This window comes from Mixophyes fleayi, chromosome 3, assembly GCF_038048845.1.
Source record: "Mixophyes fleayi isolate aMixFle1 chromosome 3, aMixFle1.hap1, whole genome shotgun sequence".
NCBI lineage: Eukaryota > Metazoa > Chordata > Amphibia > Anura > Limnodynastidae > Mixophyes > Mixophyes fleayi.
This window is the reverse complement of record NC_134404.1, coordinates 283,575,301-283,596,010: the sequence shown is the minus strand read 5'-3', so window position 1 is coordinate 283,596,010 and position 20,710 is coordinate 283,575,301. Positions and strand designations below refer to the sequence as shown.

At 41.9% G+C, this 20,710-nt stretch overlaps 1 protein-coding gene and 1 long non-coding RNA gene across 2 annotated transcripts; one reads left to right on the top strand and one right to left on the bottom strand.

Annotated features, from left to right (window-relative positions):
• Positions 1–2,759: 2,759 nt before the first annotated feature.
• On the bottom strand, positions 2,760–13,604 carry RDH13 (retinol dehydrogenase 13). Its single transcript, XM_075203706.1, has 7 exons — positions 13,351–13,604; positions 10,938–11,056; positions 10,096–10,251; positions 6,919–7,023; positions 5,791–6,003; positions 4,721–4,822; positions 2,760–3,056 (listed from the first exon to the last, which is right to left on the bottom strand). Exons 1-7 carry the CDS (start codon positions 13,413–13,415, stop codon positions 2,830–2,832), a joined length of 987 nt encoding a protein of 328 aa, XP_075059807.1. The 5' UTR covers positions 13,416–13,604; the 3' UTR covers positions 2,760–2,829.
• On the top strand, positions 13,530–20,463 carry LOC142144618 (uncharacterized). Its single transcript, XR_012689751.1, has 2 exons — positions 13,530–13,567; positions 19,452–20,463. It is a non-coding gene; the product is annotated as an uncharacterized LOC142144618 (long non-coding RNA).
• Positions 20,464–20,710: the final 247 nt, after the last annotated feature.

Below are 20,710 nucleotides of genomic sequence, written 5' to 3'. Positions count from 1 at the left end.
TTGTGGATTTTTGCTTGTCCACCCGTCTCTTGAGGAGTTCTCAATGGGATTAAGGTCTGGGGAGTTTCCTGGCAACGGACCCAAAATTTCAATGCTTTGATCCTTGAGCCACTAAGTTACCACTTTTCCTTATGGGCAAGGTGCTCCATCATGCAGCAAAAGGGATTATTTGTCACCAAACTGTTCTTGGATGATTGGGAGAAGTTGCTTTTGGAGGATGTTAATCATGGCTGTGTTCTTAGGCAAAATTGTGAGTGAGCCCACTCCCTTGGCTGAGAAGCAACCCCTAACATGAATGGTCTCAGGATGCTTTACAGTTGGCATGACACAGGACTGATGGTAGCGCTCAACTTTCCTTCTCCAGACAAGCGTTTTTCCAGATCCCCCAAACAACCTGAAAGGGGATTCATCAGAGAAAATGACTTTACCCCAGTCCTCAGAAGTACAATCCCTGTACCTTTTGCAGAATATCAGTCTGTCCCTGATGTTTTTCCTGGAGAGAATTGGCTTCTTTCCTGACCTTCTTGACACCATGACATCCTCCAAAAGTCTTCGCCTCACTGTGCGTGCAGATGCGAACACACACCTTACGGCTTTCATTCCTGAGCAAGCTCTGCACTGATGGTGCTTCGAACCTGCAGCTGAATCAACTTTAGGAGACAGTCCTGGTGCTTACTGGAGGTTCTTGGGCGCCCTGAAGCCTTCTTCACAACTATTGAACCTCTCTCCTTGCAGTTCTTGATGATCCAATAAATGGTTGATTGCAGTGGAAATGTTGTTTTTGGGATAAAGTTAATTGTCATGGCAAAAAGGGACTTTGAAATTAATTGCAATTCATCTGATCACTCTGCATGACATTCTGAAGTATATGCAAATTGCCATCATAAAACTGGGGCAGCAGACTTTGTGAAAAATAAAATTTGTGTAATTCTCAAAACTTTTGGCCATGGCTGTACAAATTTGCAGTGTGCCCAATTAATCAGCGTTTCTGAACATGTAGAGAATTTACTATTAAACCTGCATTCACAGCTAGGAATTTATATTCTACGGGTGCCTCTCCAACTATCCAGAGCCCTCGGACCTGCTCTATGTAAGCTGTTTTACTGAGGCTGAGAAAGCCCTGGGGGCTGCGGGAGGGAGGGGAGGGGAGCTGGAGGAGAGTCACAACCCACAATCAATAGATGGCTGAGGGGTCCTTATGCTCAAACCTACACTCCCTTCTACCATTTATAGGTGGTTAAGAAAATTATTCCACAATGCCTTTATTGGTGAACTGAGAGCCCCGGGTAGAATGGCTGTATGCAGCAGCCCTCAGGGCCCGGCTTGGGCTAGGACACCTTAGGAAAAAACAATTCCTAGGTGATAGTGCAGTCTGAAATGTTACTACTTGATACTGTCATTCTTTTAGGAGAGTTGCTTAGTATAAAACTCCTTAGATTGTAATTCTTATAAGCAGGATTCTCTCTTCCCTCTGACTCATGTCCTTGTTCTGTTTCTATGTATGATTTGTTTTTTGTATGATTTGTTTTTGGTATGATTTGTTGTATTGACTGTTCAGTGCTGGAGGGTTTTATAAATGAAAAATGATGATGCCCCAATGATAAATTGACTCTATGTAATAAACTAATATGTTCTTTTGATCAGTTTGGCCTGGCTGCAGAGAGAACAGGGTTTGAAAGCCGAGCATGAACAGCTATTTCTCAAAAACCAAAGAAGCAAAGTAGGTGCCTGAAAAAAATCAAATTACTATTGAAGATAAATGATTTAAAAACAAAACATCAGTAGTCATTGTAATATCTATTAATAGGTTTACCTGCTTTATAAACACTAGCACTCAATTAAAATTGAGTTCCAAATTCCTTGCTTATTGTTTGGCAGAATATCTATGCACATGTCCATAGGTAAGGGGGTTAACCACTAATCAGTAGATAGGAAGTCACACTATGGTGTCATACTGTTTATTAAACAGGTCACAGCACAGAGGTCAGATAGAGCCACAACTGGAACCAAAGAAGTTAGCAATGTAAAGTAGAGGAAGGGAAATGGGAGAGGCAAACAGTAGCTTATCTTTGGCATGTTCTGACATAAGAAAGTGCCAGATATAAGAATATCTCACAGTTGTTTTTAACAAATGATTGGTGTATTATGTCTAACAAATGCACATATTTCATCCATTTTTTTATTAAGCATATTTTGGGATTGTGGAAACAATGCTTGCACATAAATGTATGAAACTCTGGAACCTACCACTTATATATAGGGTGTTAATTCTCCTTACAACAGAACTTTTCCTCATAATTTAGATTTGCAGTGGGATTGTTGTGATCCATCTGGTCTACCAAATGCTCCTTGAGTCCAGAACTGCTCTTCTTGCTATTTCAATGCCAGGCCTTTTCAAACAATGAATGTTGTTGTTGATGCCCCTCTCTCATGAACGTCTCACCCACATGAATGAGAGGTTCAACGAGTAGGGACCATCAGTGCTGGGTTTGAAAAGGACCATCTTGACAAAGAGGAGATCAGACCTGGCCACATGGAACCTTTGGGGGTCCTTACTGGATCAGAGGATCCACACCATAGGTAATTCTTTGCATTTCATTACAACTCATAAATTACACCCAAAATTAAATTTTACGTTCAGAACTCTTATTACTGGGTTTCTTAATAGTGTATTACTTGACCAAATATTGACCACTATTTACGCAAGCATATACCAGGATTATGTCTGATAAAATGAATGACACTTTTGTCCAGAACAGTTTTACGGGAAGTTTGAACTTATAATTTTATTATTACATGAAACAGTAAAACATTTAACAATAAGATCTATTAGGATTTCAATTCTTGTAATGCTTCGTCAAGATGCACAAGTTTAGCACTTTCTTTCCAAAGCTTCTCTGCAGTCTCTCCATTCAAAGCTTGCTTGGCTGGCTCTTTTTCTTTCAATGCATTGAAATATTTCCCAGATTTCCCTTGGAGATCCTCACCCACAGCCAGATAGACACTTGACTGTGCGGCTTGTTTCGGTGTTTTTATTAAGAACCAAAACATAGGACCTGAAATATATGTTAGATTAGGTTTAGTACACAGCCTTATTCCAGGCAGAGGCTGGGGCAGTTTCTTCACAGCACTTATTCATGTATATACTACCACCTGTTTACTTCCACAGTTTTTTGTGAGTCTTTTTCTTGGACTGATGGGTGCAGTTGACTTTATGTGTTCTGCCACCCAGATCTAGGAGAGTTGGTACGGCCCTTATATTTCCACCTCCCTGCCCAACCCTCTGAGTATCCCATTTAGGGGAGCTAGACCATTTTGTTCCTTGAGAAAAACTTTGACTGCCCTAATGGTAAAAGGACCCCCTAGCTTTCAGTCTCCAGTTTTCGGGATAAAAGACTTTTCCTCTGTGGAGGAGGGCATGAACATGACAGCCTTTTGCACATTTTGTGTCTATGCCAGAGCTGGAAGCGATCATAGTCTTCTGAGTAATAATACCATAGTGCCTTGGGGTAAGCTATATACAGGTAAAAGGACCCCCTAGCTTTCAGTCTCCAGTTTTCGGGATAAAAGACTTTTCCTCTGTGGAGGAGGGCATGAACATGACAGCCTTTTGCACATTTTGTGTCTATGCCAGAGCAGGAAGCGATCATAGTCTTCTGAGTAATAATACCATAGTGCCTTGGGGTAAGCTATATACTCGGACTTGTAGTTTGATAACAGGTGGAGTGCCACATATTGCCTTAAAGGTATTGTATAGAAGAGTTAGGTAACCTGTGTCTCTCCAGCTGTTGTGCTTAGACTTTTAGTTCCACAGTAGGAGAGATACTATTTTTCTTTTCTACTTTGGATTAGGAAGCAGTAAGAGCCGGTCTACATCTGATCAAGAACAGAAGACTATAGCCACATTTTGTTTTAGTGTTTTTTTAATAAGGGCAGTGTGGAGTGTATGTATTATGTTCAATTAAAATAGTAAATATAAGAGGTGCAGGTGTGTTTAGCTTTTTTGTGTAATGCACAAAGGTTGTATGGACTCCATGGTCATTATACAGGGACCACAGGGCTGGCAGAGTCATCACTCCATGAGTCCCATTCATTCTGGAAGATCCCCAGCACTAATAGATGCACCTACTTTGCATTAACCAGTCTGGAACCTGGTTATCATTACAAAAAAGTGGACTTTATGTTGCTAATTTTAACATTATAATAATCAGTGCAGGCTGGTTATAGAATCTGTAGGAGGTTTGTGCTGTTCCTTTTTATTTAATTGTTCATTTAAGATTGACAGCGCCCCCCAACCTTCAGATCACATTCACAGAGTTTGTATGTTCTTCCCGTGTCTATGTGGGTTTCCTCCGGGTGCTCCGGTTTCCTCCCACACTCCAAAAACATACTGGTAGGTTAATAAATAAATCGTGATAATGATATGTCTGATAGTTATCCTATGAATTTAAAAACTGAGAATTGAGAAGTGAGCTGTTGTAGGCACAGCTTTGCCAGTCAGCTTCCAACGAAACCCTGGCTCATTTGTTTTCAAAATTATCCAGGCTCTATTGCCTAGAGAATAAATTGAAAGTGGGGCACAGGCAGTGTGTGTTTGTCTTTTTAACTTGGTTCTACTAGTTCGTTGGGACGTGTGTATTATGTAACAAAAACAAAAAATAAAAACAGACTGTTTTTTAATGACGTGCACATTGTTTAAAAAACATACAATTTATCTTACCTAATACTGTGCTAGAAAATGTAGATCTGTGCAGTCCTGTATGCCTGCCCAGTTCAGTATCTGCAACTCCTGGGTGTAGAGAGTTAGCCGTAACTTCTGTTCCTATACAGAAAGATTATTTAAACTTATTAACAAAGAAACACAACTGCCCATTACTCTACGTTAACTTTCTTCTCTTTCTACATATTTTCTATACACTTCCCTTTACAATGCAGCGCCGCTTTAAATTTAAGCGCTGAAGAGGCTGAACACGCCGGAGATGAAGAATCCGGAGATTCATACATTTAACCCCTAGTGTTAGTTTAAGGTCTAGGTTGAAGTTATTGTTATCTATTAATTGTAGGTTTAGTCTTGTTTTTCCTCATCCTCTCGGATTTTGAAACTGGACTGTTTTCCTATATATGTATTGTCTTCGTATACAAATGGGACCCTGACCATGTGCTCCCACCGGTATAACCATGCTCAGATTGTCCCTCGACAATTGAGAAACATTCTGTTCCTATGTACTATGTTCATATCATGTTTCTTATTACCACATATGAAGTGTTCCTTTCTTTTTCCTTTCAATGCTATAATAAAAATAGTTTTGTGGGAAAATAACAAAAAACAAATAAACAGAGGCTTTAAAAATTTAACAACCAATATTCCATTTGGAGAAGCTAATTAATCTAAGAAAAGTCACTTCAATAAATATATTTTGTGAGTGGAAGCGTGGCACATTGAAAGTACCTAATTTAATCATTCATATATTGCTTAAATGCATTAAATTCATAGATCATAAAAATTAGGGTTGTACAGGATAGCTGTTACCAGATCTCTGTGAAGAAGGAGAATTGTCTGGGTTTCTTGACAACTTAAGGACAATTACTACCTGTACACAGTTGATGAAGCTCCCATGGATCACATCCTTGTCCCATCAACAGATGTGTGGACCAAGAGGTACCCTTTGGTGTGATCAAATGTGGACTGTCCCAATGCTATTTGTGTTTCCACATTTCTTGCCTCAGTATAGAGACTAAAGGTTACAGGATTGTCACCTCCTTCCTGTACCGACATTTACATTACATTACCTTGTAGTTTCTTTGCCAATTCATTTGTAAACAGAATATTGGCAAGCTTGCTCTGACAGTAAGCTGCTTTTGTGTTATATTTCTTCTTCTCCCAATTTAAATCCTCAAAGTCCATATCTCCTGCTATGTGAGCTAAAGAAGATACATTAACAATGCGGGACTGTCCAGAGACCTTCATCTTATCTAGCAGCAGGTTAGTTAGGAGGAAGTGACCTGTGGACAGCAATGAGAACATTGCAAGTGTCAATAAGCGTCAAATAGCTATGTTATTATAATTCAAAGTTTAAACTGTCAAACAGTAACATAAAAAAATACAAAGCATTATAAGAACAAAGTATTTTATATACTAAAAACAATATAAATGCCTCTTTCAAATTAAAACAAAGCTACTCTAATGCCTAAGAAAGGATTTGTCAAGTGTATTTTAGTTTTAATGACAAGTATTATACCAGTTTTCAAAATACTTTTCCAATACAGGCTCCGTTCCATCAAAGCCTCCGTCTAATATTTGATTATCTCTCAACAAAAAATTAAAAGACGATAACTCCCACTTATGGTAATATGTAGGGAAATGGGGATCTGTGCAGGACATTGTATCTTCTTGTTTTATAAACCTCTGCAAACCTCATTTCAATTTAATATAGCAAGAATTTGGTATAGCCTCTCTTTGAAAAATGAATCATGCTTTTTTATTGGATGCAGCAGAAAACATTTACCATATGAAATTAGGTGTTGTGTAAAATACAATATAATTGTGTCAATATAATAATAGAAACATGTATTCACATTTTTTCTGAAGCTCAGATCACATGGGAGTAACCTGAATAATAAAAACACTAACATGACAATGTTTGAATGAGCAGATGTAGTGTAAAAATTTAACAAAGTGTAGCTGTTCCTATATGAAAAGCCAAAGATAGATGCAGAAAGCACTTTTTTCTCCAGACATTTTTTATAACACAGCTCCCAGCATGCACTGCTAGCCAATACTTGACATAGGAGGCTGGAGGTTATAGTTTAACATACTTCTTACACAGATCTCGGTACTATGGCACCTTCACAATATAAACTCAAACCTCATACAAACCCGATTCAAATACTTTGACATCAGACTTTACAAAGGCTTACCCAGATGGTTAACTCCAAACTGCATTTCAAAGCCATCATCAGTATTCCAGTGAGGGCACCTCATTACCGCAGCGTTATTTATGAGAATGTTTATGTGTTCTTCCTCTAGAAAAAGCAACAAGAGTAACTAAAATAAAATATCATAACTAAAAGTTTGGTACACAATGTTGTTAGTAAATGTTGCTGTTAACCCATAGCTGCAGTTTTGCATATTATTGTTATTATTATTAGCGTAGATTAGGGCGCCACAGTGCTCTGCAGCACTGTAGAGTAGGGAGAATAGGACATACATAAAACAGGAACATACATATTATTATTATTTATTTGTTAGGCGCCACAAGGTGTCCGCAGCGCCGTACATAGTACAAACAGTAAACCATACAGGGTTAAACAGTACAGAACAGTAAACACAAAGTACCAGTGCTTCAGTAACTCCGGGACAGACAAATGGAGTAAGGACGGAGCAGAAGAACAGGAGTGGAGACACGAGGGAAGAAGTGCCCTGCTCAAACGAGCTTACATCCTAAGGGAGGGTGGACGAAACAGACACAAGAGGGAGCGGTGATACCAGGGGAGAGAGGGAAGAGCGAGCAGAGTAGGTGAGGGGTTAGGTGGATGATTGGTAGGCTTTAAGGAACAGGTGAGTTTTAAGTGCTCATTTGAAGGAGCACAGCTTGGGAGCGAGACGGATGGAGCGAGGGAGGTCATTCCAGTGTAGGGGGCAGCTCGGGAGAAGTCTTGGATTCTGGAGTGGGAAGTGGTAATGAGAGTGGAAGAGAGGCGACGGTCAGTGGCAGAGCGCAGGGATCGGGCAGGAGTGTGAATGGTGAGGAGGTCGGAGATGTAGGGGGCAGTAGACTGGGAGAGAGCTTTGTAAGTGGTGGTAAGGAGTTTGAAGAGGATTCTGTAGGGGATGGGGAGCCAGTGTAGGGCAAGGCAGAGGAGGAGCGGCGTGAGAGAAAGATGAGTCGAGCAGCCGCATTGAGTACAGAGCGGAGGGGGGCGAGATGAGAGAGGGGGAGGCCAGTGAGGAAAAGGTTGCAGTAGTCGAGGCGGGAGATGATGAGTGCATGGATGATGGTTTTGGTGGCGTCTTGTGAGAGGAAGGGTCGGAATGCGGGCTATGTTGCGAAGTTGGAGTCTACAGGCTTGGGCAAGGGATTGGACATGGGGGGCAAAAGAGAGAGAGGAGTCAAGGGTGACACCCAGGCAACGGAGTTGGGTAACAGAGGAGATGGTGGTGTTGTTAACAACGATAGAGAGGTTGTGGTGGGAGTGGAGTTTGGGGGGAGGAAAGACAATGAATTCAGTTTTGGAGATGTTAATTTTGAGAAAGCGGGAGGACATCCAGGAGGAGATGGCAGAGAGGCAGTCAGATACACGAGAGATAAGGGAGGAAGAGAGATCAGGAGAAGAGATGTAGAGTTGACATAAAACAGGAATATACATAAAACAAGGACATACAAGGCAGATAAAATAAATACAGACATGAAAACAAAGAGTATGGAGGACCCTGCTCATTGGAGAACTTAAATTCTAAGTGGAAGAAGGCACAGCTGAAATAAGAGGAGTGAGTGTGGCTTAGAGTGGAGATTGGGACAGTTGTGAAAGTGTATTAGTGTGAATAGTATCATCAGGGAAAAGGTAAGTTTTAAAAAAAGTGCCTCTCAACACTGGGGTCATGAGTTCAATTCCCGACTATGGCCTTAGCTGTGAGGAGTTTGTATGTTCTCCCCGTGTTTGCGTGGGTTTTCTCCGGGTGCTCCGGTTTCCTCCCACACTCCAAAAACATACCGGTAGGTTAATTGGCTGCTAACAAATTGACGTGTGTGTGTGTGTGTGTGTGTGTGTGTGTGTGTGTGTGTGTGTGTGTGTGTGTGTGTGTGTGTGTGTGTGTGTGTGTGTGTGTGTGTGTGTGTGTGTGTGTGTGTGTGTGTGTGTGTGTGTGTGTGTGTGTGTGTGTGTGTGTGTGTGTGTGTATGTTAGGGAATTTAGACTGTAAGCAGGGACTGATGTGAGTGAGTTCTCTGTACAGCGCTGCGGAATTATTGGTGCTATATAAATAAATGATGATGCTGATAAGATGTAGCTGTGCCAGATTTAAATGATTTATTCTAATAGGGACTGCAAACACAGTTTGTTGACAGATCCCACATATATTGACCAGGATGGACCTTAATGTCTAACACACTTTCACCTGTGCCCCCAACCTTAACAGGACAACTGTTCAGACTCCACCCCAAATTATCCTCAATCCATTCCCATGTCAAGCTATGTCCCCATGCACAAATAAAACCAATGTGTGCAGAGTCCAGCAAGGTCCATCCTGACATATCCTTTGTACCATAGCCAGTACATATTGCTATGTGATGCCTTAATGCCTTTATATAATTTTATTCTATATTATGGCAGATCATACACTTACACCATATGATGTCACTATATACTGCTGTATGGCACAATATGCTGCTTAGTGTCATGGTATACCGCATTATACGTATATTGCCATATGATGTCATGTGCCATTATACCAACATATATTGCTTCATGTTACTATCTGCTGCGATGTATGACATTACTCACTGTGTACTGCTTTGGGATTCCATAAAAACTGGACAATAAATTAAAAGTTGACCACAAGTTACTTTCCAATATGACATCTTCAACAACAATATAATGTTGATCTTATTGATCATAATATTATATTTCTTGAATCTGTGGTCTATGGTTATCTGGTGTGCTAGAATACACCGATTTATGATGTCATTTTGAGAAGCAATACACTAACATGGTGTCATCTGTCATTTTAGAGGCCTCTGTGATAGAGAATACTTTTGAGCTAATCACAGGGGATAATCACCAAAATGTTGTGTCTAAAGTCTCCTGAGATGTAGATTAGTTATTGAAGTTTTGATATTTAATTTTGTTTCTAAACAGTGAGCTGATATTTACATCTGACTATCTTGTGCTTAATAATAATGTCACGACACTTTCTTAAACTATATTTTATACTCTTGATTGTAATAGTGCCATTTTAGGAATTTCTCATATATACAAGTGCTTCCCAGAATTTAACAACGTGTTATTTATTCTATGTGAAGAAAAGATTAGTGTATTACTTTGATCAAAATAGTATATTCTGCCTGTACAAAATCATTGCTATTAAAATGATGTTACCTTTCAGTATGCTCTTTGCAAATTCTTTGATAGACTTAGTTGATGCTAAGTCCAAATGTTTGGCAAACACGTTGTGATTTAATGTTTTTCCTCGGATTTCTCTTGCAGAATCTTCACACTTTCCCATGTCCCGACATGCCATAATTATTCTTCCACCTTTACATTGATGTCAAGAAAGAGAAAACAAACATTAGGGGGTAAATGTATGAATCTCCGGATTCTTCATCTCCGACGTGTTCAGCCTCTTCAGCGCTTAAATTTAAAGCGGCGCTGCATTGTAAAGGGAAGTTTCCCTTTACAATGCAGCGTCGCTTAAAATTTAAGCGCTGAAGAGGCTGAACACGCCGGAGATGAAGAATCCGGAGATTCATACATTTACCCCTAGATCTCTAACAGTATAGTTTCTGAATCGGATTCCTAGTCCATGGCCAAATTGGTGGGTACATTATCTGTACCCATGAGAAAAGATCCCAAAGTATTGCTACACTTGCACTGCAGACTAAAATTAAAAACTATTGTTTTCTGAGATGTTGAGATCACTGCATTTTGCAAAGTAAAACAAAGATATATATTTTCTTGGACTTTTGCTGTTCGGTAATGACATAACACATAGCCAACACTGTCCATGTTATTTATAATTTACCCACTGGACAACATCTTTAATGTTTTGTCAATGAATAATAATTAATTGTGCTTCTACTATATGAAGTGATTAGCAGTTAGGGAGCTTCCTGAGACATGGCATTCTTTCTCCTTATAAATATAGTAGAGTAACAGAATGTTTGGTACGCCGATTTTTACTTCTGTACATCCCCTATAAGGGCAGCTACACAACTTATTACCTCTTTTTGCAAGTTCCAAAGCCGTTTCTTTACCAATGCCTGTATTAGCTCCAGTTATTATGACCGTCTTCCCTACTATCGTTGCTTTGCTTGGGCAGAGACCACCACCTGTATAGTCTCTGAGAAAATGAAATACAAGAACATACAAATGGGTTTGACTATCCTTGAAGCATTTTTCACTAAGCAATGCTCATCATTGAATTATAACAATTGTATACAAAAAAAAAAAATTCAAGTTATCAAGAAAAATATTGTTATGCTCAATGAGAACAAAATTATATTGTTATTGAAGACATCATATTGGAAAGCATTTCATGGTAAACTTTTATTTTTAAAGTTCCAACATATGCATGACACATGAAATATAACTTGAATGAATTATTTGATTACTGTTAGAATGCTTTTTGTTTCCTTTTTTAAATAAACTGTTTATTGAATTTTTTAACAAGGTTTTAGGGAAGGGATATACAGTTAACAAATGAACAAGAAACCCCCCCAAAAAACAACAGAATTAATTGAATCACTGTTGTGATATTCAACTAATTTCGATAAAAGACAATTGTTTAATGCTTTAAGGTTGATAATACATGGATGGGCATTGCATACCCATCCTAGAAAGTGGCATAGGAGGGGAGTAGTAGAGAATGTTATGCTGTGTAGTGGTTATGCGATCATGGCGATAGTGAAATCATGACTGTAAACTCTATGGAGATCCTGATAGTGAGTGCATACACACTGCAGGATTGGAACAATATTGTTCCGTTGCTGTACAAGATTTTTAGTTCAGTTTAAAAATCAAATGAAATGATTCGATGTGCTTTGGAACGGCAATCGATCATCCTGGCAGTGTACACACTAATCCAATATCAGGCAGACCAGTGGTTTATCGGGTGATTGACCTGATAATCGTCTGAAAACCCTGTAGTGTGTACCCAGTGGAGTTAAGATGTTTTTAACTCCCCTTATGTGATTTAGCTGATTAGCGCACTCTGAAAAAGTGTCAAGCGAACAGGTATAACTAGGTTGAGCTTCCTATGAATAGCTTAGTTACTGAAATAGGTTGCATAGAAGTGTTACAAGGTTTGTTACAAAATTCGGTCAAATGTAACCATTACTTATGTGACATGCATTACAAGCCTGCATATAACATAGTTTAGTCTCCATGCTTAGTAAATGGGACATACTAAAAGGAATGACAGCTTCAGTCTGCTAAAATGAATGTCAATAGACTACTATGATAGGAAATTGAAATTGTATGTATATTTTAAAAAAACGTATACTTCTAAATTATATCTTCCGCACACTTACTGCTAATGTACTTGGTCACGTTTTACATGTGGAATGACGGCCGATTACTATGGAATGACAGCTGTTTTATACTCCATGTCAATGCAGAAATATCAGTAAAAACTTGCATTTTTCCCAGATCCCCTACTCATACACACTAATCCCTTTGCACTCCCCAACACCCGTACCCCACTACATTACTACAATTTGCATAGGTACATCAGAGTCATGAAAAGTCCCAAATAAAAAATATTTCTTGGGTCAGACAGTCAGTTGTATTATACTACAATTGGGTAATGGGTCTTTTCTAAAGAAAGCACTACATCAGTTAATCCTGTTCACAAAAACATGGCTTGTACAGTTAATATTATACATCAGAGTCACAGGACTCTTACACTTTAAATATGATATATTAACACAGTAGCAAGTTATATGTACATTTATAAGGTTTATCCTAAACTTTACGATAATTCCATGGCACGCCCTGCCCACATGCTTGGATTTGTAGTTCCACATCAGGAGGCAGAACATATTTGGATTTGTCATTTTTCAATTGCTAGATTAAGGTTATATTATCTCAAGTACAACATAGGCTCTCTTTTCTGATAAGATTGCAATGTAATGCAAACAGAACTGCCCACATGCTTGGATCTTGCATCCCTCAGAGCCCCGGTGTCACATGGGACGCGCACCACGTGACAGGTGCCGCCCTACATGTGAGGAGCAGTGCGCGGATGAATAAGATAAGTGATGGGCAGCATGTCAGTAAAAGTCTGTGCGTGTGTGTGTGTGATAGGCTCTGAGAAATGCAAGTTTTTACTGATATTTCTGCATTGACATGGCGTATAAAACAGCTGTCATTCCATAGCAATCGACTGTAATGCCACATGTAAAACATGTCCATATACCTTAGCAATAAGTGTGTGGAAAATATAATTAAGAAGTAGAAGATTTTTTAAAATATACATAAAATTTCAATTTGCTATCATAGTAGTCTATTGGCATTCCTTTTAGCAGACTGTAGCTGTCATTCCTTTTACTACGTCCCTTAGTAAACATGGTTATTGTGCTGAACAGAGTGGATGCTTAACATGCAAATAATACAGTACAAAAAAACAATACTAACTTTATAAGGATCGATCCCCCCACCAATGTCCCGACCACGGAAGCAGCTACCACATACTTATTCATATCTGCAAACTAATATGAATGAGCTCTATGTAACCAGCAGGCAGAGGTCACTGGGAGGTGCCTGCACTGTGTCATGTGACTGCACTGTGTCATGTGACTGCAGCAGTCACATGACCTGGTTCTCACAGTGACCGGAATCCTGGATGCAGCCTGTGCGTTCCTGTATGGTAGTGGCTAAATCCCCTTCAGCTTAGGTACTTTCACACATCACTCTGACATCACAGGGTCATGTGACCGCTGCGGTCAGCTGCGGTCACATGGTACACAGTGTAGGTGGGCTGCTGGAATCCTATGGTAGTTAGTGCAGGAGCTGCAGCATTTCTGTCTGTTCCTGGAGTCACTGGTGTAGAGGAAGGGGTAATGTGACAGGAGCTAGAGTGCGTGAGTCAGACATGTGTGACTGAAGCTACAGGGCATATGGGGGGGTACATTTGTGAAGGTGCTGGGCAGAGAGGGGGGCATGAGTGACTAATCTGTCCCTCTCACTCACACACACACACATTTTACTGACATGCTGCCCATCTCACACACGCACACATTTTATTGACATGCTGCCCCTCTCACACACGCACACATTTTACTGACATGCTGCCCATCTCACACACGCACACATTTTACTGACATGCTGCCCATCTCACACACACACACACATTTTACTGACATGCTGCCCATCTCACACACGCACACATTTTACTGACATGCTGCCCATCTCACACACGCACACATTTTACTGACATGCTGCCCATCTCACACACACACACACACATTTTACTGACATGCTGCCCATCTCACACACGCACACATTTTACTGACATGCTGCCCATCTCACACACACACACACATTTTACTGACATGCTGCCCATCTCACACACGCTCACATTTTACTGACATGATGCCCATCTCACACACGCATACATTTTACTGACATGCTGCCCATCTCACACACGCATACATTTTACTGATATGCTGCCCATCTCACACACACATTTTACTGACATGTTGCCTATCTCACACACACATACATTTTACTGACATGCTGTCCATCTCACACACACATTTTACTGACATGCTGCCCATCTCTCACACACACGTTTTACGGACATGCTGCACATCTCACACACATACACACACACACACATTTTACTGACATGCTGCCCATCTCACACACACACACACATACATCTTACTGACATGCTGCCCATCTCACACACACATACATTTTACTGACATGCTGCCCATCTCACACACACATTTTACTGACATGCTGCCCATCTCTCACACACATTTTACTGACATGCTGCCCATCTCTCACACACACGTTTTACGGACATGCTGCACATCTCACACACATACACACACACACACATTTTACTGCCATGCTGCCCATCTCCCACACACACATTTTACTGACATGCTGCCCATCTCACACACACGTTTTACTGACATGCTGCCCATCTCACACACACACATTTTACTGACATGCTGCCCATCTCACACACACACACACATTTTACTGACATGCTGCCCATCTCACACACACGTTTTACTGACATGCTGCCCATCTCTCTCACACACACACATTTTACTGACATGCTGCCCATCTCTCTCACACACACATATTTTACTGACATGCTGCCCATCTCTCTCGCACACACATTTTACTGACATGCTGCCCATCTCTCACACACACACATTTTACTGACATGCCCATCTCTCACACACACACATTTTACTGACATGCTGCCCATCTCTCTCGCGCACACATTTTACTGACATGCTGCCCATCTCTCACACGCACACATTTTACTGACATGCTGCCCATCTCTCACACGCACACATGTTACTGACATGCTGCCCATCTCACACACACATACATTTTACTGACATGCTGCCCATCTCACACACACATTTTACTGACATGCTGCCCATCTCTCACACATACACACACATTTTACTGACATGCTGCCCATCTCACACATACATACATCTTACTGACATGCTGCCCATCTCACACACACATACATTTTACTGACATGCTGCCCATCTCACACACACATTTTACTGACATGCTGCCCATCTCTCACACACACGTTTTACGGACATGCTGCACATCTCACACACATACACACACACATTTTACTGACATGCTGCCCATCTCACACACACGTTTTACTTACATGCTGCCCATCTCCCACACACACATTTTACTGACATGCTGCCCATCTCACACACACGTTTTACTGACATGCTGCCCATCTCTCACACACACACATTTTACTGACATGCTGCCCATCTCTCACACACACATATTTTACTGACATGCTGCCCATCTCTCTCGCACACACATTTTACTGACATGCTGCCCATCTCTCACACACACACATTTTACTGACATGCTGCCCATCTCTCACACGCACACATGTTACTGACATGCTGCCCATCTCACACACACATACATTTTACTGACATGCTGCCCATCTCACACACACATTTTACTGACATGCTGCCCATCTCTCTCGCGCACACATTTTACTGACATGCTGCCCATCTCTCTTGCGCACACATTTTACTGACATGCTGCCCATCTCTCACACGCACACATTTTACTGACATGCTGCCCATCTCTCACACGCACACATTTTACTGACATGCTGCCCATCTCTCACACGCACACATTTTACTGACATGCTGCCCATCTCTCACACGCACACATTTTACTGACATGCTGCCCATCTCTCTCACACACACATATTTTACTGACATGCTGCCAATCTCTCTTGCACACACATTTTACTGACATACTGCCCGTCTCTCACACACACACATTTTACTAACATGCTGCCCATCTCACACACACACATTTTACTGACATGCTGCCCATCTATCTCACACACACATATTTTACTGACATGCTGCCCATCTATCTCACACACACATATTTTACTGACATGCTGCCCATCTCTCTCACGCACACATTTTACTGACATGCTGCCCATCTCTCACACACACATTTTACTGACATGCTGCCCATCTCTCTCGCGCACACATTTTACTGACATGCTGCCCATCTCTCACACGCACACATTTTACTGACATGCTGCCCATCTCTCACACGCACACATTTTACTGACATGCTGTCCATCTCTCACACGCACACATTTTACTGACATGCTGCCCATCTCACACACACACACTCACACACATTTTACTGACATGCTGCCCATCTCACACACACACACATTTTACTGACATGCTGCCCATCTCGCACACACACATTTTACTGACATGCTGCCCATCTCGCACACACACATTTTACTGACATGCTGCCCAGCTCACACACTCACACATTTTACTGACATGCTGCCCAGCTCACACACTCACACATTTTACTGACATGCTGCCCAGCTCTCACACACACACACACAATTTACTGACATGCTGGCTATCTCTTACACACACACACACACATTTTACTGCTGGCCATCTCACACACACACACACACACACACATTTTACTGACATGCTGCCCATCTCACACACACATATTTCACTGACATACTGCCCATCATACACATACACACATTTTACTGACTTGCTGCCCATCTCCCACACACACACACACACACACATTATACTGACATGCGGCCCATCACACGCACACTTGCTGCCCATCACTTAGCTTATTCATCCGCGCACTGCTCCTCATGGGATGGCACCTGTCACGTGGTGCGTGTTCCATGTGACACCGGGGCTCAGATAAAGAGTGGAGGGGGAGGGGGGGAGAGAGGGAGGATCTGCGGTCATTGATAGTAGGTGGCTGGTCACCAAGCATTTGAGACTTGGGCCGTTGAACCGGGCCAAAATTGACTTCTTCTCTTTGACCCGGGAGGGGGGGGGGGCATGATATGCTGCCCATCTCACACACACACATTTTACTGACATGCTGCCCATCTCACACACACACGCATTTTACTGACATGCTGCCCATCTCTCACACACATTTTACTGACATGCTGCCCATCTCGCACACATTTTACTGACATGCTGCCCATCTCGCACACATTTTACTGACATGCTGCCCATCTCGCACACATTTTACTGACATGCTGCCCATCTCGCACACACTTTACTGACATGCTGCCCATCTCACACACGCACACATTTTACTGACATGCTGCCCATCTCACACACGCACACATTTTACTGACATGCTGCCCATCTCACACACGCACACATTTTACTGACATGCTGCCCATCGCACACACGCACACATTTTACTGACATGCTGCCCATCTCACACACGCATTTTACTGACATGCTGCCCATCTCACACATGCACACATTTTACTGACATACTGCCCATCTCACACATGCACACATTTTACTGACATGCTGCCCATCTCACACACGCACACATTTTACTGACATGCTGCCCATCTCACACACGCACACATTTTACTGACATGCTGCCCATCACACATTTTACTGACATGCTGCCATGGTCCTGCGTTTCCTGTGGCGGCAGCCTGGTTTTGGTTTCCTCAATTTTGGAGAGAATGTTGGAATCTGTTAAGTGTATGTGCAGGATTGTGGTGACATCCCCAACCTGAGTATGAGCCAGTCTCTGACTGTTCTCACTGTAGGACTCCTGCTTTGGGCATTAAGTTACCACTTACTGTCAGGGGGTGAAGGAGCTGATGCATTCTGTGCACCAGGTGTTAGACTTCCCAGAGATAGGCAAAGCCTTCTCTGTTTAAGCAGAGGTCGAAAAGCACAGGTTTTTGTCCTTTTTCTTCCGCTGGATGATTTCTTGGGTGAGGTTTGTAACTTGCCAGACCGGAAGTCCCAGGATTCCCCGTAGGTTACAGTTCTGTTTACTTCTTCCCTCTGAGGATATTGGTAAATGTGAAACACCTCCTAAGGTGGGCGCACCTGTAGCACGGTTGTCCAAGACAACTACCATCCCAAGTCCTAATGCAGCCATGCTTAAAGATGGTGCGAACCATAATGTCGAGGGCAACCTTAAGTACTTTTTTTTGGGACAGCAGAAGCCTCCTTAAGGCCCACTTTGGCCTCTGCTTGGGTGACCAAGGTTGTGAAATGCTGCTTACTGAGGGCTTCTTAGCTGGCAATACGTGATCTGAATTGCTCCTGTTGGCAGAGCAGATGGAGATGGAGTATCTGGGAGAGGTGGTCCTGTACAATGCATTGATTGGGGCATGGATATTTGGCTCTGTGATTTTGGCTTGTTGGACTCTGGCATTATTCGTTGGAAGCTGATATGGAGTCTAAGAAGATCATCATCATTTATTTATATAGCGCCACTAATTCCGCAGTGCTGTACTCTCTGTACTCATTCACATCAGTCCCTGCCCCATTGGAGCTTACAGTCTAAATTCCCTAATATACATACACACAGACAGAGAGAGAGAGAGACTAGGGTCAATTTTGACAAAGCCAATTAACCTACTAGTATGTTTTTGGAGTGTGGGAGGAAACCGGAGCACCTGGAGGAAACCCACGCAAACACAGGGAGAACATACAAACTCCACACAGATAAGGCCATGGTCGGGAATCGAACTCACAACCCCAGTGCTGTGAGGCAGAAGTGTTAACCACTAGGCCACTGTGCTGCCCACAGATTCTTGAGTCGCTTCTTTTTTCTGTGGGTGTTGTGTTTGGGCCGTAGCTAGACAATATTATTAGTTAGGCAACAGGAGGAAAAAGTGCTTTCCTTCCTGTTAATGTACCAAAAGCTAAGATGCCCAGGTTTCTCTCCTTTTGTTTCGTCTGCTAGGCGTCCAGTCGCCATGTCCCCTACAATCCATTCAAATAGCCACTGCAGGAATAACCTCTACTCTCCATCATTAATTACTGTTCTCCTACTGAAATCATCTTGTCTTCTATTTTAATTATCTGTTCACTACAAAAGTATTTAGTGCTGTCCTATCCATTTCCACTTGTTATATCTATTAACATAATCTCTTTACATACCAACCCTCTGCTCACACTGACGTTTTTGTTTTTTCCTCCCAGGTTGCCTCCGCTCTCAGGACTACGACCCTTCTGGAATGCTGCCCGTGGAAATCTTCAACAGAATGTCTGTCTGTCAAGTATTGTCTCTAACTGCAGGGCCCTGCTGAAAGCGCAACTGTTTAACGAAAAGTTAAAATAGTGCTTGTGACTTACATCTCCCAGAGCTGAGCCCCTTTTCTTCATCACTCTGTGCCTTTCTGCTTTCCTCCCCTTGTCTCCGTTCTTTTACTTACCTTACTATTGACTTATTTAATTTCTTCCCTTCTTGTCTTCTCTCTTCTGTCTTCTTTCTTGCGTACTGGATCATCTCTGCGCCGCTCCTCACTGAATGTCAGGCGTGGCATGATGACATTCAAATTTTTTTCTTAAAAACCTGCTCCCCCCCCACCAACGAAGAGGGCAGAGTTTACAGGGGTCGGGGCCTACTGGGGGATATCCCAGCTCCCCGGCAGGCCAGTGCGACCCTGGTTACATACCACAGATGGCTGAGGTTTGTGATATACTGTATAATACTCCTTCAAACGGGCACTCAAAACTCACCTGTTCCTGAAAGCCTACCAACCATCCACTTAACTCCTCATCCACTCTGCTTGTTCTCCCCTGGTCCCTTCTTCTCCCTTGCATGCATTGCCTCCCTTCGTGCCTGTTTTGTCCACCCTCCCTTAGGATGTAAGCTCGCATGAGCAGGGCCCCTCTCCCCTCCTGTCTCCATACCTACTCTTCTGCTCCGCCCTCACTCCATATGTCTGCCCGGAGTTTCTGAAGCATTGGTACTTTGTGTTTATTGTTCTGTAATGTTTTACCCTGTATGGTCTACTGTTTGTATTATGTAAGGCGTTGCGGAAACCTTGGGGCGCCTAACAATTAAATTATAATAATAATTGAATATATTATAAGAAATACATATTGTGATGTAAACAAAACCTACTGAAAGCAACTTTTTTGTATATTTGAGAGGTAAGAGTTGTTATAAACTAGTTATATCTTTCACCACTAAAATTATTACATCTTATTGTTGCTCTGCCTACGATATTTTCTCAAAAACATCTCAATTTTTAGTATATCAAGTCTGAACTTTACCTGTAATTGCTATGTCAACCAATGTTCCTCCCCAGCAATGGAGGACCCAGGAGGGGGTGACTGATCCAGGCAGCTTGCTGGACCAGCACACTCATAGGGGTATATTTATTAAACTGGCTTTGAAAAGTGGAGATGTTGCATACAGCAACTAATCAGATTCTAGTTATCATTTATTTAGT

What these genes read in the sequence shown, in the direction of transcription:
- RDH13 (XM_075203706.1), bottom strand. Translation starts at nt 13,415, where the DNA reads ATGAATAAGTATGTGGTAGCTGCTTCCGTGGTCGGGACATTGGTGGGG. An exon ending in GGGGGATCGATCCTTATAAA is followed by an intron (nt 11,057 to 13,350) that starts GTTAGTATTGTT and finishes TCATTTTCTCAG; the next exon opens with AGACTATACAGGTGGTGGTC. An exon ending in TGCAAAGAGCATACTGAAAG is followed by an intron (nt 7,024 to 10,095) that starts GTAACATCATTT and finishes TGCTTTTTCTAG; the next exon opens with AGGAAGAACACATAAACATT.